At 34.8% G+C, this 25,719-nt stretch overlaps 1 protein-coding gene across 4 annotated transcripts in view; it reads left to right on the forward strand.

Annotated features, from left to right (window-relative positions):
* Positions 1-25,719, forward strand: part of DGKH (diacylglycerol kinase eta) — a 293,480-nt gene that overhangs the window by 152,379 nt on the left and 115,382 nt on the right. For all 4 annotated transcript variants that reach the window (XM_070409014.1, XM_070409015.1, XM_070409012.1 and 1 more), the window contains exons 15-25: positions 2,338-2,437; positions 3,828-4,101; positions 5,162-5,284; positions 7,705-7,830; positions 12,799-12,916; positions 14,100-14,210; positions 14,351-14,447; positions 18,339-18,446; positions 20,518-20,631; positions 20,876-21,010; positions 22,144-22,307. In XM_070409014.1, the coding sequence (XP_070265115.1) occupies positions 2,338-2,437; positions 3,828-4,101; positions 5,162-5,284; positions 7,705-7,830; positions 12,799-12,916; positions 14,100-14,210; positions 14,351-14,447; positions 18,339-18,446; positions 20,518-20,631; positions 20,876-21,010; positions 22,144-22,307 (1,470 nt within the window). The remainder of the gene's footprint in view (positions 1-2,337; positions 2,438-3,827; positions 4,102-5,161; positions 5,285-7,704; positions 7,831-12,798; positions 12,917-14,099; positions 14,211-14,350; positions 14,448-18,338; positions 18,447-20,517; positions 20,632-20,875; positions 21,011-22,143; positions 22,308-25,719) is intronic.

Raw genomic sequence — 25,719 nt, forward strand, 5'->3', positions numbered from 1 at the left:
GTGTGTCATAGTGACCAGTCATTCCCAGTCGTTCTGCTGTTAGGGTCAATTTGCATATTACCCTTTTATTATTTAGGATTATTCTTTAATACAGTTAAGTAACTATTGTATCTGGTCACATTTCATAGTTTGGAGGTTAGCAAAGTCTTACTATAGCCTTCATGTGTTTGATGTGTTTGATTACTGACTCCTACACATTCTCTATATTTTTTAATATTTAGTTTCATAGTTACATTTTTTTCTTGTGATGAGAACTTTTGAGATCTACTTATATTTTTAATTACATGGAATTAATGTTGTAAAATGTGGACAGATGCAAATAAGGTTATTACAGCAATGACCCCTTTTATTCCTTATTTTTCTTGAACTTAATACCTGTGAAGTATAACATTTTTAGCAGAGGGAATTTTTTTCAAATGAAAACTTATGAAGAATCCCAATATTTAAAAAAATTACATTTTGTTGGCATTAATAAATTAGATAAGATTAATTTATTAGCCATTTATGAGAAAAAATAACTAATATTGTTATAAATGACAGGGTTTTATATTTAATGCAGTTTTAAGTCATTTCTGTATTTTATTTTGTTTAGGTATAAAGAAATTGCCTTCAATTAAATAAAAATAGAAGATGCTTTAGTCCAAGATTTGCACAAAACTAGTGAATTTTGAAATAAAAGTTAACATAGTTGTCTCTAATATATCTAATGATTATTTGAGCATTAAAAATTATATTCCTTATTTCCAAATAAATTTGAATCAAGTATTTGTGGAATCTTTGAAATATTTTTGCAAAACAGCTTGAAAACCACTGGAGCAAGTCTCAGTGTTGCACTAAGTACTATAGGAGTAAATCTGAGGCCCTAGTTGAGACTCAGCCATTTGCTAGCTTTGTGACCTGTGTCTGCTTATCAGGTTCAAGAATGGAAAGAATGCCTATCCTCCCTCCCTCATGGAACTGTTAGGAGAACTAAGTTGAGCAATAAAGTAAATAGAGCTCATAAAGTAGAGTGCTGTGTTAAATCATTAAATCATCACCTCATGTTTTCCCCAATTTCATTTGGATTCTTTTTTTTTTACCTTGACCGAGCTCCTTGTCTAGGCTGTGCTCTTGGCATTAGCATTAGTGTTCTACCTGACTAGCTCGTTTGCCTTTAAGTAGATTCTATTCCAACCCTGGTCCCCTCTCATCACTCACCTATACTTCTAGGCTTGCCTGGCTACCCTGTCTTTACAACCCCAGATTAAAATTTTAAAGAGATTCAAGACAGAAAAGAGAAGACAACATGGAATAACAGCATATTTTTTATTTAATTTATGGACATTTTCAAACATACATAAAAGTAGAAAGACTGGTGTAATGATTTCCCACTATGCTTGTCACTCTGCTTCAGTATTTATCAACATTTTGTCATATACTCCCCATTTTTCATTGATTTTTTAGAGAGAGAAACAGATAAATATCAATGTGAGAGAGACACATCGATTGGTTGCCTCCCGCACGCACCCTGACCAGAGCCAGGGATGGAACCTGCAGCCCAGGTACATGCCCTTGACTGGAAACCAAGACCCTTCAGTGCGTGGGCTGATGATCTAACCATTGCCCCATTTTCTTTTTGCTACAATCTAAGAAAATCCCAGAAATTATTGTATTCCACTTGCAGAATATGTATTTAATAATCTTTTAAAAAATAATTCTGTGTTACTCAGTCCATTTTACCCACTTATCTCAAAAGATTTTGTTTGTTTGTTTGTTTTAAAACATTTAATTTGTTCAAATCAAAATCTTAAAAATGGTTCAGGTGTTGCGTTTGGGTGATATGTCTCTTTAAGACTTGTAAAATCTATAACAGTTTCCTAATGCTTAATCCCTAGCATAACACATAACCGCTTTTCTCTTCAGGAACAATGTATTATCAAGATACCACTAGGATGAATAGTATAGTGACAGTGACAACATAAGTGACAAATTTGTTCTTGTTTGATCAAGTCTGCAAGTCCTGTTATGAAATTATATAATGCTTAGGAGATAATGCTCTTTTAAATGGGATTGGAAAATACTCTTATCAAGATATAATTTGAATATTTGACAAAGTCTTGTTATTACCTTAAAATTGCTTTTATTTAAAGTATGTAGAGCAAGGTTTATTAATGTATCCATCTCTCACTTAGAATGTCTTGCACTTATCTAGGACATGTCAAACAGTAGATAGAATTATGGGTTTGTATACAAATGATTCCAGTATTTTGAGAGTTTGCTTATTTTTTAAATATTTATAAATGGGGAAAAAATCAGCCTACTGAGTTTATGGAATTGCACAATTTCTTTTCTTCAAAGGATACTATGTGAAACTGTAAAGGACTTCGTTGCCAAAGTAGAGAAGGCATATGACAAAACGTTGGAAAATGCTGTTGTGGCCGATGCCGTGGCCAGCAAAGTAAGGACACGATCAGGGCATGAAAAGTTTTTACTGACAGTGTTAACATTGAACTTGTTTTACAGCTAAATTGATTAAGTGGTTTTCTTGCCAAAACATAAATCACAAGAAAGTTTCTTTTGAATCAGATATAACTGTTTAATAAAACATTCTATTTTATGGTTACTCCTTAAGATGTAGGAAAACTGCATTGCTGGAGACGATCCGACAAACTGAATTTTATAACGCACCCCCGTTCCCGCTGACTGGCATGGCGAAGGAGAAAAGCACAGTAGTTGGGTCACAGGGCGAGTGCTCGGTGGCCGAGGTTCCGTGGAGAGAGGAATGGCTTTCTGTTTCCAGGCAGACTCTGGCCGGTTGGGTGCCTACCAGCGCAGTTCCCCAGACTCCCTAGGCTTTACAGGCCTCTATATCTTCCAGGGTTCCGTTTCTTGCCTTTATCTTTATAGATTTTTTTTCCCCCTTTGAGAGCTTTCTGAGACTAAACTAAGAGTCATTTATTGAATCCTAAAAGCTACTGTCTGCTTTCATGCATTCATGACAGGGCATTTTTAAAAAAGGCTTGGTGCTCTTGGGCTTGCAAAGAAATGATCTCCCCCAGATTCATGTTGTAGATGGGGGTTTATTTGAGAGGAAGGAAAATAAAATAAAAATAAACATACAGTTGAAGTTTCCAGTCTCTTTCTCTTGTGTTTCTACCCTGTGGAGAGCTTCAGAAAAAGAAACCCTCTCGACCGACACTTTTCTTTTAACTCTTTCTGCTGTAACTTTGTCTTGCCTGTTATCAAGGACCAATAAACGGAGAAGGAAATCACTGGAAATTCAGTCCTCAATTACCCTTAGTAATTCAAGGAAAGTAGAAAGAAACAAGGGCCAATGCCTGTGCATTTTCCTTTTTGCTCTTTCTTTGAGCCAATAATTCCTCAGGCACTATTCACTCCTTTGCACACCAAAGCTTTGAAGGTGAGCTTTTCAAGACTCAGCAGAAGTTAAAGTGTTAATATGATAGTTTGTGTACTGTATGGCAAATTTTGTATAATGTTTAAATTTTTGTGTAATGTGTCATCTTCTAGTAAAGTGGGGGTTTTTGTTTGTTTTTTTGGAGGAAAAATAGCTATACAAAGATTGTAAAGATTTTCACCCATGAAGTGGAGTCTAAATGATTCTGAAAGTATAGATAAATAAATTTAAATAAGATGTGTGCTGTTTTTTAAAATTATAAATAATTTAATCCATTGGCTGTCTAAAGTATAATGTATAATAGCAACTAATGGTAAACATCAATATCCCGCATGTTTCCTTTAAAATCAGAAACTATTCATTTAAATTATCATTTTCTATCTCTTGTAAATGGAGATTCATTAGGGCATTCTTTTCATTCTTTTCTTAGTGTTCGGTCCTCAATGAGAAGCTTGAACAACTGCTCCAGGCTTTGCGTACAGACTCCCAGGCTGCTCCTGTTCTCCCAGGCATCAGCCCTGTCCTTGTAGAAGAAGATACAGTGGAATCTTCGAGTGAAGAGTCCTTGTGTGAAAGCAAGGAACAGCTCTTGGATGACACTACAAAACCTTCCTCCCAGAAAGCAGTGAAACCAAAGGAAATAATGTTGCGGGCAAATAGTTTAAAGAAAGCAGTGAGGCAAGTCATTGAAGAAGCTGGAAAAGGTACACATATTAACAAAATGGGCTTTTGAAGATGTTAGCAACATTCTCCTTGCAAGCACAATAAAATGTTCATATTGGTCACACTGGACACACATAAAAAAAAAAATTTTTTTTAAGACAAGGTAAAAGATAAAATAATTAAAGCAAAATTTATACTAGTAAATAGTTCTAGTTATTGTTTCAGTAGTAGGGATCAACATAGTAATGCTACTTGAAAAATAAAACCTCAGAAACAAAGTATACTGGAATCATAGAAAAAAAATTAAAAATTGCTTTAAATAATATTCTAAGATTTAAAATATTTTTTACTTAATTGGAATCTTTGAATTCTAAACAAAAATCAAACCTGTATACTACTTTAAAAATATTTTCCTAATATTTTTTTCCTAAATGTTTAAGTTGCTTTTTTAAGAGTTTATAAAAGTTTTGCCTATACTTTAATTTTTATCTATATATATATAAAAAAAGGCTAATATGCAAAGTGTCCCCTTGGGAGTTTGACCAGGAGACCAGTTCTGTCACTCGCTATGACATGCACTGACCACAAGGGGGTGGTGTGGAACGAAGGAAGGCCCTGGCCGGCAGCTGGGGAAGGGAGGGTCCGGCCAGGAACTGGAAGGAAGGCAGCCAGAAGGCCCCAATCAGCCCCGATTGCCGGCCAGGCCTAGGGACCCTACCAGAGCACGAATTTCGTGCTCTGGGCCTCTAGTGTTAATATAATATGTATAATATTAGAACTTCTATAGTAGACTAAAAGTAAATTTTAATGTAGATAATAAGTATCCAAAATTCTTTACAGGTTGTAACTTGTAATTGGACTTGTATTTCATTCTCTAAATTTCTTACGTTTTATTTTTTTCTTCTAATAAAAATGTAATTTTGACAATTTACTTTTATAATCTCTAGCATTTATAGACATTATTTCCAGGTTTATTGTCAATTAGTGTTTATATGTGACTATGGAATTTCTTTTTGGTTTATGTTTCAATTTTCCTTCCCTAAGCATATATTGATCTTATTTTTTCTTGTTTCAACATGTTTATCTTCTTATTACTTAAAGTTATGGATGAGCAGACAGTTCACTCCTGTGAGCCAGTTAATCAATCATTCGATTATGATAGTACAGAAACAGATGAATCTAAAGAAGAATCTAAAGATGATGATGCAAAAGAGTCATTAATTGGTAAGAAAATTATTTTGCAATTAAATAAAACATAATTGTGCTTTTAGTTTTCAATAGGATTGTCAGTTTGAAATAAACTATTTGTATTTTGTTTTCAACAAGGCTTTTCAAAATTTAAAGCTTAGCCATTCATGAATACTGAAATAATAAAGGTAACATTATTTAGACTAAATTTTCTCACTTTTTATCATATAATGTAGAGATTATTATAGTAAACTAAGGACTGTAGGACCAAACATGCTTAAATATCTCAATTTTCCTTAAAAAAGAGAGAAGAAGCAAAACACCTAAACCACCAGATTTTAACCTGTTTGAACCCGCACATCCCTTTGAGAATTATATAAAAATTGTAGGCCCCACATTCATAAAATTTGGCATTTAAATAATTCATCAATTCCTTGAGTTCCATCGATCAGCAAATAGATGGTTAATAATTGTTACTAAAATAAGCTTAATATTAAGATATCTAGTTACAACCCTTTCACTACTGAAATTAATTTTGCCAATAAATTAATTTGTAGTTGCTTAAAGAATATTTACGATTCCTCTACCTTTTAACTTTGGATTGAGGATGGATTTATACTTATATTGTATAAGGGAAAAATTAATATACTAGACTAAAACAAAGAAATTAAAATATTGAGAAGATAATATGAAAATATTTCCATAGTACTATTGTAAAGTCAACACTTATATTAGAGCTGTTTGCAATCATTACATTTTTACTTTCATTACATATGAACTTGAGCAGATTACTATTCTGTGGCTTTCTCATCTGTAAATGGGAGTAATAATATACCTGCTTCATAACAACCTACTTGTTGCAAAGGATAAGTTAATACACAAAGTGTCTAGAATAGTGACTCAGATATAGTGCTGTTTATATGAGTGTTTATTGTCATTGTCATTATTATTATTGCTATTACTGCCACTGCTACTAATTACATTCACTTTGAAAGACTATTCCTTAATTGTATTTAAAACTCTATAAGAGGCTTCAAAATGAGACCTTATAGACCTTACATGTCTGGCATATTCCACAACCTTAGCCTTTTCAGACTTCCTGTATGCATATTCCAGCACACATGAACTTCACACTTACATGGTAATTGGCAAAGGAAACTAAGAAATACAGATACGGAGCTATAGATATTGATATTGAAGTAGACAGATTATATGCATCTTTAACGATGCAGTATTTTATCTTATTTGTTGGCGAGTAATCCAATTTAGTCAGAATCAGCAATAAAAGTATTTCTGCATTAAATAATCATTATTTTTTGAAGCACACTCATTGCATTATCATTATTTTGTGTAATGATTCACATGTCTGAGATGTGCAAAATACAGTATATTAATATGATTAATGAGACATTTAAGAACCGTGAAACATTAATTTATTTACCTGCAATGGAACATCGATCTTAGCCACCAGGATGCTCTCTGCTTTTTATCAGAGTTGAATATCAAAAGGTTGTTTTTATTAGAAGTTAGCTCCAGAGCTTCCATCTGTCAAAAAAAGAGCGTGTCTGTTCAGTTACTTTTCTCTAGTGTAACTGGACTGTTTTTTAACAGAGAAGAGAGTATAAAATTAATATAATTAATTTGTAATTAGTCTTAGGAAGTCTAAAGGTAATTAAGTTTGAGTATTTTTAAATTGAGTTAGAGGATTACTGTTTCTTTAAACACCTGCCAATAACTCCTAAATTAGTTAAAGATATATGTGCTCTCCATTAAAATTCTCCAGTTTAGGTTTAATTAAATTTCTATTTTTGTCGTTAATTTTGAGAGTAATTCTCTTTTGGAACAATTTTTAAAATGTATTGAGCTTTTACAAAACATAATGGGACTGTTTGGGGCAACTCTTTGTTTTAAATAAATAACTAATTGAGAAGCACTGGAAAAGTATATTGCTTTCATTTGAAAAAAGAACCTATTTTCTCTTTCATTTATAGAAGAAAATTTTAACTCATGGTTAACATAACAGCTCTGGGAAATACATTAATTAAATTTGACCATTCATCCAACATATATGAAAAAAGGGTTGCACTGATAACATACATAACCCATATGTTTTATTTTTAAAAATTATCAGGTTTCAGAATTTTTTTATCTTTACATATGGGATGATCACATTCAAATTATGAATATTACTGACCTTTAATTATGGTAGGCATCTCTTTTCTAATGATCTCCACCTATTTAAAATGAGAGATCAAGATCAAGTTTCTCCATATAGTAAATCTCAAGAAAATGAAAATGGTAAAATAGGTAAGCACAGTGTAATATTTTCATTTTCAGTTCTATGGATTGATTTAAATATATAGTATTAAATTATTTTATGTCGTGAATTTATAGGGGCTTGCTTATTTCTATAACTTTATCATTTCTTCTTTTTAATCTGGACCTTTTGCCAACAGTTAAAAGCGCACCTCGGTCTCCAGATGGCCGGGCAAGTCGTTCCCAGACCGACTCTGGCCCTGGCCCAACTGTGGCAGCCAGCAAAGAAAACCTCCCCGTGCTCAACACCAGGATCATCTGCCCAGGTAGTACATATTCTGAAACATGGTATCTTTTTTAAGTATTTTTGTAAAAATGTATAGCTACTCATTTCTATGAACTTTTAAAATGTGTATTTTTTATTAATATGTATTTTTATTGATTTCAGAGAGGAAGGGAGAGAGAGATAGAAACATCAGTGATGAGAGAGAATCATTGCTTGATCGAGCCCACAACCTAGGCATGTGCCCTGACCAGGAATGGAACTGTGACCTCCTGGTTCATAGGTCGGTATTCAACCACTGAGCCAGGCTAGCTGGGCTTTTTTTACTTGTTTTTTAATCCTCACCTGAGGATTTTTTTCCTCATTGCTTTTTTAGAGAGAGGAGAAGGGAGGGAGAGGGAGGTAAATATTGATGTGAGAGAGACACATAGATTGGTTGCTTCTCACACATGCCCTCACTGGGGCAGGGATCGAACCTACAACCCATGTACATGCCCTTGATTGGAAATTGAACCTCTGACCCTTCGGTCCTTGGGCCAACATTCTAACCACTGAGAAACACTGGGCAGGGCTAAAATGTGTTCTTAAAGATAAATGTCCCTTCAGGAGAACGTGCTTGGTACATTTATCAACCAGAATCCAGATCCTTTAACTTTTGTGTGTATAATTGCCTAGAAAGTACTAAAATACATGTTTATGGTCTCTGCCCTGAGAAATTTTGTTTGAGTAGTTCTAGAGTGGAACCCAGGAATCTGCATTTACTAAGTACCCAAGGTAAATCCAATCTTATATTCTACTCCCTTTTAAGTGTCTTCACAGGTTTCCTTTTAGTTTTAAGCCACAGTCTCTCTGTAGTTATTTCTGAATTAGAAATATTGTTTAATTTGGAACATCTGAGAAATCTATTCCAGACCTGACAAGATGGATTTATTTTGGAATTAGGTTTGTACTAGTGATAACCAAAGAACTTGTGCAGCAGAGGAGGGAGGAAAAGGCAGATGTCTCAGAGGCCTTCTTAAGTGCCAGCTATTTCAATTAATGAAAACCTCCAGATGCATTCCAGAGTAGATTGGAACCCAAATTACATCCTGAAATCTAACACAACTTTGTGTCTTCTATAAATTGTTTCTAAAGGTGAATTACAATTCAATAATAATAGTTGGAAACTTTAGTACCCCTCTTTCAGTAGTGGATAGAACAACTAGACAGAGATCAAGAAGGAAATTGGAGACTTGAAAACACATAAAACAAGTAGTCAAAACAGATGTTTACAGAATCCTCTACCCAATAACAGTAGAGTACACATTCTTTTCAAGTACATATGGAACATTCTCCAAGATATACTAAATATTAGGCCATAAAACCATTCTCAGTAAGTTTAAAAGGATTGAAGTCATATAAAGTACATTTTCTGACCACAACTGGAATGAAATTATAAACCAATAACAGAAGGAAATTTGAGAAATGCACAAATATGTGGGTCAAAAGCTGTGATATATTTACACCATGGAATACTATGCAACAGTAAAAAAAGAAGGGTCTCTTACCCTTTGAGACAGCATGGAGGGACCTGGAGAGTATTATGCTAAGCAAAATAAGCCAGTCAGAAAAAGGCAAGTATCACGTGATCTCACTCATATGTGGAATCTGAAGAACAAAATAAACCGATGAACAAAATAGATCCAGGGATATAAAAACATAGAACAGACTGTCAAATCTTAGAGGGAAGGTGGGGATAGATAGGTGAGTAGAAAGAGATTAACTAAAGAATTTATATGCACAAATGCATAACCCGTGAACACAGACAATAGGGTGGTGAAAGCCTGAGACGGGATGTGAGTGGGGGTTAGAAGGGGTCAATGGGGAAAAAAGGGACATCTGTAATACTTTCAACAATAAAGATACATTTAAAAAGAGAAAAAATCATAAAATATGCTTTGATATGAATGAAAACAAAAATATATCATGCCAAAATTTATTTGATACAGCTAAAGCAGTGCTTAGAGTAAAATTTGTAGCTGTAAATGCCTATATTAAAAAAAGTAGAAAGATCTCAAATCCTAACTCTCTAACTTAATAAACTGGAAAAACAAGAAGAGCAAACTAAATTCAAAGCAGCAGTAGGAAGGAAATCAATAAAGATTAGAGTAGAAATAAATGAAATTGAGTATAGAAAACAAGACAGAAAAGCAATGAAACCAAAAGTTGATCTGTGAGCAGATTAACAAAATTGACAAAACTTTACATTGATCAAGAAAGTAAGATAGAAGATTCAAATTACTGAAATCAGGAATTAAAACAATACATCACCGTGGACTTTACAGAAATAGAAAGGATTATAAGGGAAAAACAAATTAGATAACCTAGATGAAATGGACAAACTCCTAGAAACACACAAACTACCAAAACTGCTTCAAGAAGAAATAGAAAATCTGAGTAGACCTTAAATAAGTAGAGAGAATGAATTTATAATAAAAAACTTTCTATAAAGAAAAGCCCAGGCCCAAATTGCTTCACTGTTGAAGTTTAAAGAAGAAATAGCACCGCCCTCGCTGGTTTGGCTCAGTGGATAGAGTGTTGGCCTGCAGACTTAAGGGTCCTGGGTTCAATTCTGGTCAAGGGCACATGCCTGGGTTGCAGGCTCGATCCCCAGTAGGGGGTGTGCAGGAGGCAGCCAATCAATGATTCTCTTTCATCATTAATGTTTTCTCTCTTCCTCTCCCTTTCTCTCTGAGATCAATTAAAAAAAGAAGAAGAAGAAATAACAGCAATCCTTCACACACACTTTCAAATACTAGAAGAGGAAAAAACACTTTCCACTATTCTATGAATCCAGTATTACCCTGATATAAAACCAAAGACATCACAAGAAAACTACAGATCAATATCGTTCATGAATAGCAACACAAAAATCTTCAACCAAATACTAGCTAATTGAATAATCCAACAACTCAAAGCAATTATACACCATTACCAGTATTCTCTCAGTGATGCAACGTTGATTCAACATAATGAAAATCAACGTGACATACCATATTAATAAAGGACAAAAACACATAATCATCTCAGTAGATACAGAAAAAGCATTTTTAAAAGGTCAACATCATTTGAAGGTAAAAACACAACCAGGAATAGAAAGGAACTTCTTCAACCTGATAAAGGGCATCTATGAAAAACCTACAGCTGACATCATACTTAATGGTGAAAGGTGAAAGCTTTCTCTCTAAGAATAGGAACACAAGGAGGATGTCTACTCTTTCCATTCTAGTCAACATTGTATAGGAGCTTTTAGCTTAGGAAATTAGAAAAAATAATAAGTATTAAAGACATCCAAATTAGAAAGGAGGAAGTACTGTATGTCTTTAGGACTTACGTTACATATAGAAAATCCTAAAGAGTACACATACACACACTATTAGAGATAATAAATGAATACAAGGTTGCAGGATAAAAGATCAATATACAAAAAGTAATTGCATTTCTCTACTAATGAACAGTCTTAACATGAAATTAAAATAATTTTATTTACAATAGCATAAAAAATAACAAAAAATAAGAATAAATTTAACTAAAGGTGAAAGATTTGAATACTGAAAACTACAAAACATTGCTGAAAGCAGTTAAAGAAGATCTAATTAAATGTAAATACATCTGTGTTCATGGATTGGAAGACATAATATTATTAAGATGGCAACTTATCTCAAATTGACTACAGATTTCACACAATCCTTACCAAAATCCCAACTGCTCATTGTGCAGAAATTGACAAGCTGATCTTAAATTTCACATGGAAATACAAAGGACCCAGAAGAGTTAAAAACAACATTGTAATGGAAGAAGAAAGTTGAAGGATATACTGCCTGATTTCAAAACTTATTACAAAGCTACAGTGTTCAAGACCACATGGAACTGGCATCATAGTCATATAGGCCAATGGGATAGAACTGAGAATCCAGAACTCTAATATTTATGGTTAATTGGTTTTCAACAAATGTGCTAAGACAGTTATTCAACAGGAAAAGAGTAGTTTTTTCAACCACTGCTACTGGAGCAACTAGATATACATAAGAACTAAGTTAGACCCTTCTTTCACACCATACATAAAAATGTAAGAGCTAAACCTATAAAACCACAAAAAGACAGTATAGACGTAAATGTTTGTAACCTTGGAATAGGCATTGGTTTCTTAGAAAGCACAAGCAACACATGAAACTATAAATTGGACTTCATCAAAATTACGGATATTTGTGATTCAAAGGACACCATCAAGAAACTACTGAGATGACAGTCCACAGGATGGGAGAAGATATTTGCAAATAGCATATCTTTATAAGTTGCTAGTATCCAGAATATATAAAGAACTAAAAATTCAACAATAAAAAGACAAATATCCCAATTTAAAAATGGGCAAATGATCTTGGTAGTCATTTTCCCAAAAAGACATACAAATGGCCAATAAATAAATTTGAAGTTTGCATATTTAGAAGTAAGAAAAATGCTTCAATTTTTATGTTCAATACTATATTCTAAAATTTATTAATACCCCTTAACATTTTACTACTTATTATTGACACCAACATGATTTTTCACCTTAGAATATATGTTAACATTTTAAGTTGAGTATTATCTATGCTTTGTGAATATGGAAATGGTAACTCCATGACATTTTGAGTAATTCAGCCTTTATTGTAAACTTCTTACAGTCTTAATGCTTCATTTGTTATAACAAAGGAAGTAATATTTGTTGAAGTTACAGAATCATTGGGATGGTAAATGAGAAACGGTTACCAAGAGACTCCGATGTAGGTACTCATCTGTTTCTCTTTTTTTTATAGCAACATATAGTTTCTAAGAAGCATCAAAAGCCTTGTACCTACCAATGTCATAATTCTTAATTTTTATTAATGAGAAGAGCAGGCACTGAAAACCATACTTTGAAATTAGTCCTAAAAATATGGACTGGATTTTCCTTAACATGTGATCCTGTATATGCTTATTTTCCCCTGTCTAGGTTTAAGAGCAGGACTAGCTGCCTCAATTGCTGGGAGTTCTATTATCAACAAAATGTTACTAGCAAATATTGATCCTTTCGGTGCAACGCCATTTATTGACCCAGATCCAGATTCAGTGTAAGCAAATACTTCCATAGATTTTGTTTTGGCTTTTCTTGTCACTGTTTGATACTAATGGTAACATTTAAAATGTATTACAATAAATACGGTTCCACGTACAAAAAGAATCATCAGAAAATGTCAGCAGTTGATAATGATGAGCACATTGGCCCTTGTGCAATACAGTGGTTTTCATGACCTGTTCCTGAGGTGGGTCCCTTCCAGCTGTTGCCTTAGACGAGTGGTTCTCAACCTGTGGGTCACAACCCCTTTGGGGGTCGAACGAACCTTTCACAGGGGTCGCCTAAGACCATCAGAAAACACATATATAATTACATATTGTTTTTGTGATTAATCACTATGCTTTAATTATGTTCAATTTGTAACAATGAAATTGGGGGTCACCACAACATGAGGAACTGTATTAGGAAGGTTGAGAACCACTGCCTTAGACAATAAGCCTATGGCGAAGTGAGACTCCACTCTACTCGCTTTTCTCTGGAACATTTCATTCACTGACTCCTTCATATCCATATTCATGCTATTCCTTTCACCTCCTTTCTTCTTGGTCTTGCCAAATCTGACATCTTCCACTTCCAGCTTCTGGGTTTAGTTATTTCAGGAAGCTTTTGGCCCACATTGATCTCTTCCCTTAAACTCCTAACATTTTTTTGGCAGTTCAGTATATCTTCCTTTTACTTCTATGTTTAATTTTGCCTGACTGTATCTCATTTCTCTAATGACAACCCTCAACAACAAGACCATATTTTAAACTTTGTACTTTCCAAAGTACCTGGAAGAATGGAATAGATCTAGTAGGGTTTTGCTTATTAAGTATTTATCCATTGATAAGAGTAGGAGTGGAGGAGTCTTTCTAATGATGAAAAAAGAGGAATCTTGCAAGCCCTCCCATTTGTGTGTGTAGTGGGGGCTCATGGAGGAGAGAGAACTGAGATTTTTGTGAGACAGTAGAAAAGCATTGCCATGACTCTCTTCATTTTGTCTTGCCCACCATCCCTTTATGTGTTACCAGCATTTACATACATATACTGGAGTCGTGCATAGTTCATGTGAATAGGAAGTGATTTCTGCTCAACTTTACTCTCAGGAATGGAAGCTTTAATGGTTTTAAGTACTGTATATAAAATGTAATTGTTATGAACTGAAATTGACTTTTATGTACTTTTCCTTATTATCATAGAGATGGATATTCAGAAAAATGTGTCATGAACAATTACTTTGGGATTGGATTAGATGCAAAAATTTCATTAGAATTTAATAATAAGAGAGAGGAGCACCCTGAAAAATGCAGGTAATTTTGGTAATAGTAATAATGTTATTACATGAAGGCAATTTTACTTTGATTTCATTTATTATCTCTTTTGCTTGCTCTGCCTTTAAAGACTAAATAAATAGTAGTTACTGAAATTGCCTGCCAACATTTATTTTCAGGAGCCGAACTAAAAACTTGATGTGGTATGGAGTCCTTGGAACCCGGGAGTTACTACAGAGATCATACAAGAATTTAGAACAGAGGGTTCAGCTTGAGGTAAGTTTATCTTAAAGTAAAGACATTTCAGGTTATCTTACTTAGAAAAATGATTGTATTTGGCCAAAATTCCTCTTGATTAGTGTTTAAACACTTGAGGGGAAAAAATGGAAGTAGTTACCAACTTTCTACTAAGGAGGTATAGACATTGGATATGAGTGACATAATTATCATAATCATTAGCCCTGAAATTTGAATGCTGCTGTGGAGTCATGGGACCCCGTAAAAACGTAGAGCCATGGAAGTATATTTATAGGATAGATTTCTAATGGATTTCCAAATTCTGACCCAATCCTATAGTGCCTGAAGTTTCACAAATCCTTGAAAACATTTATTGTGAATAGAATGTTTTAACATAAATGTCTTTTTTGTTCCAATAATTTCTAACAAGTTAGTAAATGAGCATTTAAGTTTTTTAGTTGTTTGTTTGTTTGTTTTTTACTAGTTTAAATAGGAAATTAAGGTCAGCAGAAGTTACTTAATCTCCTCCAGTAACAGGAAAAGGAAGGTTGGGGTCATGTCATGGCTCTGAAAAGTCTAATTTCTAAGACTTTTTTCTTTACCCTTAGTCCAGGACTCACTGTTTATGGCATAAATGAAATGCTGATAGGCATTTCATTCCTATCTTGTATCTTTTTATAACCAACTATTTCTAATGAAGGTATATCTGACATACCAACAAGTGAGCAAATCTTACATCTGCCGCTCAATGAATTAAACAGAGGATTATTATTGTAAGTGTTATTTTAACTCTGGAATGTGGACTAGTGAGTGCCTGGCTCAGTTCTTACCAACTAAATGTTCTAGTAAAGATAAGCTTCTTATACTTTCTACTCTAGAGCACTGACTACTTGATCAACTATCTTGATTTATCAATGCTTTTAAAGTTAAGATAGATGTTACTCACCGAAAAGGTGAAGAATTTAGAAGGCTTAACACTAGTAAAGGTTGTCCTGACAGCCCATCCCTAGATCAACTTGGGTTCTCTCCTCTGCATTGTACTGTAATCATCCATTTCCTTATCCACATCCTCTAGTTAGCCACACTCTTTAAGGATAGGTAGGATGTTGCATTCATCTTTGTTATCCCGAGTGTCTTGCACAATTCCTGGCCCTGTCTTGAGGGAGAAACAGAGGTAAATAATCATTTAACCATAATTTGGCAAGTACTGTGAACTATCTGGAATCAGAATGGCCTGATTGCTTTAATTCCTTTAGCTCTTCAGAAATAGTATTTCTAACCTTTTCTATTGGTGGTCCAGATTTAGAGCAAGACCATCTTCCTTGCCCTAGCTGGTTTGGCTCAGTGGATAGAGCGTCAGCCTGTGGACTGAAGGGTCCCAGGTTCGATTCTGGTCAAGGGCACATGCCTAGGTAACGGACTTGATCCCCAATGGGGTGCGTGCAGGAGGCAGCCGATCAATGACTCTTCATCGTTGATGTTTCTATCTCTCTCTCCCTCTCCCTTGCTCTCTGAAATCAATAAAAATATATATATATATATTTTTTAAAAAGACCATCTTCCTTATGCAGCTGCATTTTACACTCCATTTAACATGGGTTTTAACCCTTTTTGAGCTGTGGCATGCTGTTGAAACCATGGACCTCCTCTGAGAATATTGTTTCTAAATGCATTATGTAAAATACATAGACTTAAAAAAGAAACCATTAATATGGAAATAAATTAATGAAATATTTAAACTATTAGAGAGTATGTTAAATTAAGCAATTTAAATAGAACTTCCTTTGAAGATGAGATGTTAATTTTTTTTTCATACCATGTATCCAAATAAAGTGTATTCATTTATAAATCTTTAAAGCTGCTCTGAATTTTTTCATTTAAACTAAAAAAAAAAACACACAACACAACTCAGTTCACCCATTTCTTCTACCCCCCACCCCCTGCCTCTTGGCAACCACCAATCTTTTTTCCGTATTTATGAGCTTTTTTTTTTAGATTCTATATCTAAGATTATATGGTATTCTGAGTTATTTTAAATGGTTGAATCTAATGAAAAAAAATAAACTGTTGAACAAAATAGATCCAGAGACATAGAAGCATGGAACAGACTGTGGAATCCCAGAGGGTGGGAAGAGATAAACCAAAAAAGTTGTATGCATATATGCATAACCCATGGACACAGACTATAGGGTGGTGGAGGCCTGGGACATGGGGCAGGGTGGGGTCAATGGGAAAAAGGGGGACATATGTAATACTTTCAACAATAAAGATCTAATAAAAAAATAACACTACAGGCTTTCCAGAGATATAAAACTTCTAATTTGGAACAGGTTGTCTTTCTTTCAAACTATTATTGTCAAAATTCTTTGTGAATCAGCCAATAAATAGCATATCCCAGCAATGGTGAAGCTACTTCCAATTTGAGTTGGTGGACAGTTATTCAGAGGAGTACCAGAAAGATCACTTAGTGGTGTTTCAATGTTTACAGAATGAAACCTATATTCCTTAAGTTGATATTCAGTGCTTTTCACAGTTGTATACCTCCCAGGATTTACTTTATCTCTCTCTTAATTTTTAATCCTCTGCTCAAGAAAATAAAGTTAATCTTTAAAACTCCAGGAAATCATGTTTTTATGCACTTTTGTTCATGCTCTTCCTTTTCTTATTCCTTCACTGATTTAACTCTGGATAAAGCCTTTTAAAAATTCTCTACCAGTTGTCATTTTCCTCCTTCTTCCTTAAAGAAATGGAAATAATAGAGTCTACTGAGGTTGTTTTCAAATAAAATGAGATAACATTTTAAAATAACATATAACAGGAACTACATAATACTACCTAAAGTTATCCCTCATATTTTAAATTATATGTCCTGGATTTTAGCTATGATGAAGTATCTAAAACCAGGCTGCCATTAAATAAAACAGAGTAGAATATTGGGCAAACTATAGCACGCTTAGGAACTGAAAAGAAGTAGAGCAGGTCTATGATACTGACAGGAGTAAAGCAAGCAAGGCTCATTTGCCTTAAAGATTGAGATAATTTTTATTGAACTTTAAATGCAATTTTTGTAAAGTTATATTAATTATTTTTAGTGTTAACATAATAATTACATAATGAAAATATAGCCTGTATATTAAGTATGACATCTGCAAACTAAACTCTTTTAAAATGAAGGCTATTCAGTAAGAATTTATTCATGTCATGTATAATTGATATCTTTTTCTTATTTAAGTGATCATTTAATTTTCATCTAAGTGATTACTTAGAAGGCATGGAGTATAAGATACTTCTTGACATACATGTGTGTTTTTTACTTTGGTTCTGACTACTTAAAAAACTCAGTTTGAGTTTAACCAGATACAGAGCACTAGCAAATTACTGGAAGCTGTGAGATGTACTAGATGAAATGGTTAGGACCCTCACAGCAGCCACTTTCAAAGGAAAGCTTAATATACATACTAAGATTATCTATAATAATGAAAGCGTAATATGCTAATTAGACCAGATGTCCTTCAGGGTGAAGCCAGAGCCCGAGAAAAGCCGGTGCCGGCAGCCAGGGGAAGGAAGGCCTGCTCTTGCACGAATTTCATGCATTGGGCCTCTAGTGATACTATAAGTGAGAATATCATAACTGACCTGAAAAAAATAACCTCAAGATAAGTATTGATTGATTTGGGTTAAAAGAAGAGGTAAAACCTTTTTTTGTTGTTTAGTTTGGTTTTCTGTAAAACCTTCTGCTACAGTTATGTACACTTCCAATTTTTTAAATTAAAATCAAAGACCATAAAAGTAATGTTAGGAATATATTTACAGGGAAACAAACATTACCAACACACTTGCCTCCGTCATCCTTTGTCTTTGGTATACTACTAGCTTCCAAACTAGTGGTTTTCCTCTTTTTATCTAACTTCTAAGCTTTTTACCTTACAGTGTGATGGACAGTATATTCCTCTCCCCAGTCTGCAAGGAATAGCAGTACTGAACATTCCCAGCTATGCCGGAGGCACTAACTTTTGGGGTGGAACTAAAGAGGACGATGTAAGTATTTCCTTGCTCTTTCCAGATTAGAGGCTGCCCATGTTCCTTGGCTTGTGGCCCCTTTCTATTCTCAGAGACAACAAGGGCAGCTTGAGTGTTCTCGCATTGCATCTTTCTGATCTTCTCTTCTGCCTTCCTCTTCTACTTTAAATGACCTTTGTGATTACATTGGGCCTACCCACATCATCTAGGATAATCTCCCCATTTTAGGATCCCTAATTTAATCACATCTGCAAAGTCTCTTGCCATGTGAGGTAATATTCACAGGTTTTGGGGATTAGGACAGAAACATTTTGTTTAGGGTTGTTGGGGGCCATTATTCTATCTATCAAAATACCTTTCTATACTTGTAGTTTTCTAAATTTATGTGATATTATTATTTTTTTTTTAATTTTAGAAATGTCAAGAGGGTTTATTTGGCCATTGAGGTTGAGTGCTATTTTTGTTTTCTTTTTTATAGTTTCCTATATTAAAAAAGAAAAACACACAACCTAAGAAAGGTAATTGTTCTAAAAATAATTTTTAAAAGCAAGGACACAATTATTAAAGTATATATAACATAAAAATGAGAAGTGTTATCACCATCTTTGTTTGAAGAGTCACATACATTCAATAATAGATCCTTTGCTTTGAGGCTTATGATATAACAGTTCCACTGACCCATTTTCTCAGAGCTATTAAATAAGCATGCAGGAATTAAAGTATAAATATATTGGAAAGAATTTTTAATATTTACAATGTGAATATATTCACTTCCTATTGAAGTATAAAAAGTAACATGAGCAGTCAGTTTATTGTCAGCCTGTCACTACTCATTGTTTGTTTGTTTGTTTGTTTGTTAATCCTCACCTGAGGATATTTTTCCATTGATTTTTTCAGAGAGAGTGGAAGGGAAGGGAGAGAGAGAGAGATAGAGAAAGAAACATCAATGTGAGAGAGACACATTGATTGGTTGCCTCCTGCATGAGCCCTGTCCAGGGCTAGGGATGGAACATGCAACCCAGGTATGTGCCCTTGACCAGAATTGAACCAGTGACCCTTTGGTGAGCGACACTCTAACCACTGACCCACCCCACCAGAGCAGCCTGTCACTACTCTTAAATATTTTAAGGGGAATAAATTAATGAGATTAAGATGAATAAAGCTGCCCAGTCAGTGTGGCTATGAACCAGGAAGTCGCGATTCAATTCCTAGTCAGGGCATGTGCCCGGGTTGTGGGCTCCATCTCTAGTGTGGGTCTTGCAGGAGGCAGCTCTCCCTCTCCCTTCCTCTCTGAAATCAATAAAAATATATTTTTAAAAAACTAGGCAGTCTGATGACAAAAGCGATAATTATCAATGTTCGCAAATTTGTGTCCTGATAGTTTCAGTGAATGTTTTCATTAGGACACTGCTTTATACTGAATTTTTCTTCCAGAGGTCTAATTATTTATGATATAGTAAAAGAAAGTAAAAGGGGGAAAGTAATATAGGTGAAATTTAAAACTTTAGATTAAATTAATTTTGTGAAAATCCAGTTAACATCAAAGCAAAGTAAGTCTTACATGATTTTTATCCCTTGAGGTTTCTTGTCCATATTCTCAAATGCCCTGAAGAGTTATTGTATTAATATAGAAAGCACATATACATATTGCTTATAACACCTTGAAAGATTCCCTTAAAGCTTACCAAGTGAACTGGATCATAATCTTCATGTTCATTAGCTTTAACCTTATGAAATCTATATCCCCTTTGGTTGTGTTTTTTTAGGTTTCTTAAAACTGCAGGCATCATTTTGTCAAGACATTTGAGTTATCATAAACAGATATTTAATACATTTTATACCAAGCTGAATTATGAGGAGCATGAGTATTATGTCATGTGGGTCTTGAAACCTATTTTTATTAGGTTTGTTTGTTTTAAGACATCTTCAGTGATATCTTTGTCCTTGGGTTATCATTTCCTACTAATACTTCATTTTCTTAGTATTTTTATAATTTCTTAAAACTATGTATATTACAGAGTTTGCATTGCCTGACTTAACTTAAACCTTAATTTCATTAGTGGAAGTGTAATGTAGTTTTTCCTTTCAGATATTTGCTGCACCATCATTTGATGACAAGATCCTGGAAGTCGTTGCAATATTTGATAGTGTGCAAATGGCGGTTTCAAGGGTCATTAAACTACAGCATCATCGAATAGCCCAGGTTTGTTTTTCTAATCGGATCTGACTTTACTACTTGGGACACTGGGGAAGCTATTTCAGACGACTCCTACACTGTATATTCATTTTAAAATATTGACTTTCTTGTCATGTCAGTTGTTACTATGTCATTGTAAGTGGAAAATTATAACATACCCTTCCACAGTATGGACTAAATGTCAAGCTTGAATGTGGATTGTCAATTTCTCAGGATGATTTGTATTCTAAAATAACTTGTTTTATTTCAGTGCCGTACAGTAAAAATCACTATATTTGGTGATGAGGGAGTCCCAGTGCAGGTGGATGGTGAAGCATGGGTTCAGCCTCCAGGGATTATCAAAATTGTGCACAAGAACAGAGCTCAGATGCTAACAAGGGACAGGGTATGTAATCAAAAACATTCCTCCAGACTTTTATTAAGCCTTCTAAAAATACCTTAAATTGTCACCAAAAAAAAATAGAAATCAAGAGAAAAGGTTGAAATTGCCATTTAAGTCAGACATTTAAATCATTGTGGTTTTAAATATGAACAAATATTTTAATTTTTTAAAAAGTTAATAGGTTTTGTTTTTTTTAGGTTTACAGAAAGTGCAGAAAATTTTAATTCTGTTCCCACAGACCTCATCACCTGGACAAGCAAATAAATGCCTCTATTATTATTGCATCTTATATTAGCACATTTTTTACAATTGATTAGCCAATATTGATATATTATTATTAATTCAAGTCTTTTAGTTTGCATTACTGTTTGCTGTTCATTCTGTAGGTTTTGACAAATGTCTAATCACTGGTATTCACCATGACAGGATGATACAGAGTAGTTTCACTGCCCTAAAAATTCCTTGTACTCCACCTATCCATCCCTCCCTCTCTTACCCCAGCCCCTGGAAACCACCAATCTTTATACTATCTCCATAGTTTTGCCTTTTCTAGAATATGCATTTTCATTTATTTATTTTTAAAATATGTTTTTATTGCTTTTAGAGAGAGGAAGGGAGAGAGAGAGAGAATCATCAATGAGAGCGAAACATCAACATCGATTGGCTGCCTCCTGCATGCCCCGGCTGGGAATGGAGCCTACAAACCAGCCATGTGCCCTGCCTGGGGAATCGAACCATTGACCTCTTGGTGTGTGGGTCAATGCTCAACCACTGAGCCACACAGGCTGGGCAAGAATATGCATTTTTTTAATTAAAGTCACACACCTAACAAATAAGACTGCCAATGTTTATCCTATCTGTTATACATTGATAATAATAATAAAAAAATTGAAGCTATCTTTTTTTTTAACATTTTAATAACATATTTATCATCAACAATTACATTACTTTTAATTTATTGTGATATGCTGGGAAACTTTAAAGTGTGTTTTTTTATACTTATGATTTATTTAATGATGTGTTAAATTAGGAAAAAAACCAATAGATGTTTTAAAGGCATAATATCTAAATACACATTTATTTGGGTTTCTGAGGCTCTAAACTAACAGTTCATTGTAATATTGATTTTTAAATAGGCTTTTGAAAGCACTCTGAAATCTTGGGAAGATAAGCAGAAGTGTGATTCTGGTAAACCAGTTCTTCGAACCCATTTGTACATCCAACATGCTGTTGACTTGGCAACGGAGGAGGTGTCTCAGATGCAGCTGTGCTCCCAGGCTGCGGAGGAGCTCATTACGAGGTAGGGTGGTCCTCCTGGCTTTTGGGCTGTGAGAACTCTGGTCTTAGCCAGTTTTGTTTTATGAGTCCTAATACATCATTTCATATATTTGGGGTATCTAACAGATGAATTTCCGCTCCTTCTTCATTTGCTGCCTCAATACTTGCTGCTCTCCTTCATCAGATCCCCTCCAACACATATGCTCACACCTGTGTTCTCTGGGACTGTGAACAGATCTTGCACTTCTTGAAACACATGGAGAGCTTGCCTAATGTACCCAGCACACAGTACTCTCTATTACTGTTTGTTTCCCCAGTTTATACGCAGTCTTTACTGACATATATTGTCTTATAATTAATTATTAATTAAATGTTGATAGATTGTAGAAAGAAATGGAAACAGTGCTCCCAAGGAGAGTCGGGGGGTGGAGGGGATGGGAAGAGCCCGAGAATCAGTTTCCAAAGATTGAGAGACCACACAGAAATTGTTTTTAGTAGACAGAAAGGGAAAAGATAGAAATAACAGGTTCTATGCATGTAAGACGTAAAATCACCAAGACCAGCAGTAACCTTCAGAGGGAAGGTGGCACCACGGACAGCGCGGGTAAGAGCAGCCTTCCCAGGTCACTGTGAATATTGAATGAGACCCACCATGTACAGTGCTTGTTAACACATCATGTCTGGCACATGTTGTGTTCTCTGAATGGTAGCTATTATATTCTTCCCACACCTTCATCTGGACGCGATTACAATGTTGAAAAAGAAAAGAAGGAAAATAGAGCTCAGTGGTACTGGAGGCTTACTTGCCCCCTTTCCCTCCCTCCTACCTACTGTCTGCTTCCCGCCCCCTCATTCCTTATTCTCCTCTTTAACTATTTCTCAGACACCTAGAATGTGCTTGATGCTAGAGATACTGAGAAAAAGGCATACACTCCCTACTGCTAGAAACCAAAATTCAAAATTAGAATAAAGTATGATAACTGCCAGATATTGAGTTGCTTAGAAAAAATGTAGGGAAAATGAATATTGAGTCAGCTAAACTCACATGACTGCATTTTTGTACATTAAGATTCTTATCCACAGAGATATTAGTTTTAGAGTAAATACTTCTCTTTTAGATACTATGGACAACATCTATGGACTCCATTTTACAGTTTACCCCCCAGATTTATCGAGGTATAATTAGCATAAAAATTATATTTAAGGTGTACAATGTGATGATTTGATGTACATTAACACTGTAAAATATTTACCACAATCAAGTAATTAATACATAATATAAAAAACATATGGATGTTCCTCAAAAATTTAAAGATAGAACTATATCATTTTCTTGAAACCAAAATATACTTTCTATATTATCATCCTGTCAAACAACCAAATAACCTTATCAAAAAAGGAAGTACACCTTGGCCAGACTTGGTTTTGGCCAACCTAGTTTGTTTCCCATCTGTTTTTTTAAATTTTGCAAAAGATGAAAATTAGGCACACTAGTCAATTTGAATATCGAATGAATAAATATTCAACAAATAATTTGAACATGTTCTGTGTGCCAGGCATCAGTTTAGTCACTAGGAATGCCAAGGTGACTGTGTTGCAGTCCCTCTTCTTAATTTGCTGGCAGAGTAGTAGAAGGAAGAAGTGTGGCTGAAGTGTTGTCACAGGTCACACAGTGGGTGCTGTGGTCACACAGAGGAGGCCAGAGGCAGTGAGGGAGGCTGCCTAGAGGAAGTGACCACTCAGCTGAGTCTTGGAAGAAGAATCCTTAGGAAACGATGGATTGAGGCAGGAGAGATGGAAAGAAGATGATTTAAGGTAGAGTGGGATCTAGAATTGGTACATGGGTGTGAATTAGGATGACCCTAAGGTTTCTATTGAAAGGGTGGATGGATTGTGTTGCCTTTGATAAAGCCATAGTATTCCGGAAGAGGAGCAGATTTTGAGAGAAAGATGATGGGTGGGTTCCATATTAGGCTAAGAGAATTTCAATTACATTAGAAATATTTAGGAGGAGATTCAGTTAGCAGTTAGGAATGTTGATGTGAGTTGATTTGCCTCTTTCTCTTTGAAAATTAGAAAAACATTTACTCATCTCTATTCTGATAAATAACTTGTTCTTTATGATTTCTCAAGGGAATTGGTGAGAATGATGAGGTGAGATTTGCAAGTTCTTTTAGACCGTGGATATCAATTGTATGGTCCTTAATAATTAAATTCTTTTCCTTTACTCTTGATTAAACTATGTAGGATTTCCATCTCGTCTCTTCTTTGTTCTACGCTTTCCAGATTGAAGATCATTCTCTTTGAAAATGTGCAAAGCAAAAAGGGTTTGAATAGTCTTGTCTTCTTGCTCATCTGAAAAACCTTACATCATTTTCTAGCAGTTGGAACTTTTCCTCTGTTCTCTTTGGACTCTTCTCTTCCTTAGTGCACTTCAGGATTTTGTCTTTCTAGGACTATTCGTAAAGGTTTCAATTCCAGAGAACGGTGGCACAACAGTCTTTGGAGCTGGATAGACATAGATTCAAATCCTGGCTCTATTACTTATTAGCTTTGTGTATATTACTAAATCTCTCTGAGCCTCATGTCTTCATTAAGTGGAGAAAATTAATCACAGCTACCTTTTAAGTTGTGAATATTAAATTAGGTAATATATATAAAACACTTAGCATATAGATGATAAATATGGCAATGTTCTTCCCCACATCTGTTGTATTTGTTCCTGGTGGAATTTTCAATGAATAAAAGATACGTTTCTACTCTCTATATTTGGGACCCCTCTCACTTTCCAATGATACTGCAAAATTAAGTATGACTATATTTTGCTTTTCCAAATAGCACTTCAATATATTTATCTGATTCTAAGCCTAACTTTTTATATAAAGACTAGAGGCCCGGTGCATGAAATTCTTGCACAGGGAGTTGGGGGAGGGTGTCCCCTCAGCCTGGCCTGCGCCTTCTCACAATCTGGGACCCCTCGGCGGATGCCCAAGTGCTGGTTTAGGCCCCATCCCTTCAGTCAGACATCCAGCAGTTGGACATCTCTCTTGTAATTCGGGACCCCTCGGGGGATGTCTGACTGCTGGTTTAGACCCTTCCTTCCCCGGCTGGTGGCTGGAACCTTCCTTCCCCAGCTGCCAGCTGCTGGCCAGGGCCTTCATTCTGTGCCACCCCCTGGAAGTCAGCACACGTCATTGCATCATAGCGAGCAATTGAACTCCCGTTCTCTCGGTTGAACTCCCAAGAAGACACTGCATATTAGCCTTTTATATATATAGATTTTTTGGGTTAGTATTCTTTGTTTCAATGGGGTTTGAATTTTGTAAATCTACCCTGTGCCATTCATAATTGAACATTAAAAAATTTTCTTAATGACCTTTGTTATATTTTTAATCTACCACTTCTACACTTCAGAAAAATCAGCAATGCTCAAA

Source organism: Myotis yumanensis, unplaced genomic scaffold, assembly GCF_028538775.1.
Source record: "Myotis yumanensis isolate MYYU_CA2020_CCGP unplaced genomic scaffold, mMyoYum1.0.hap1 SCAF_3, whole genome shotgun sequence".
Classification (NCBI taxonomy): domain Eukaryota; kingdom Metazoa; phylum Chordata; class Mammalia; order Chiroptera; family Vespertilionidae; genus Myotis; species Myotis yumanensis.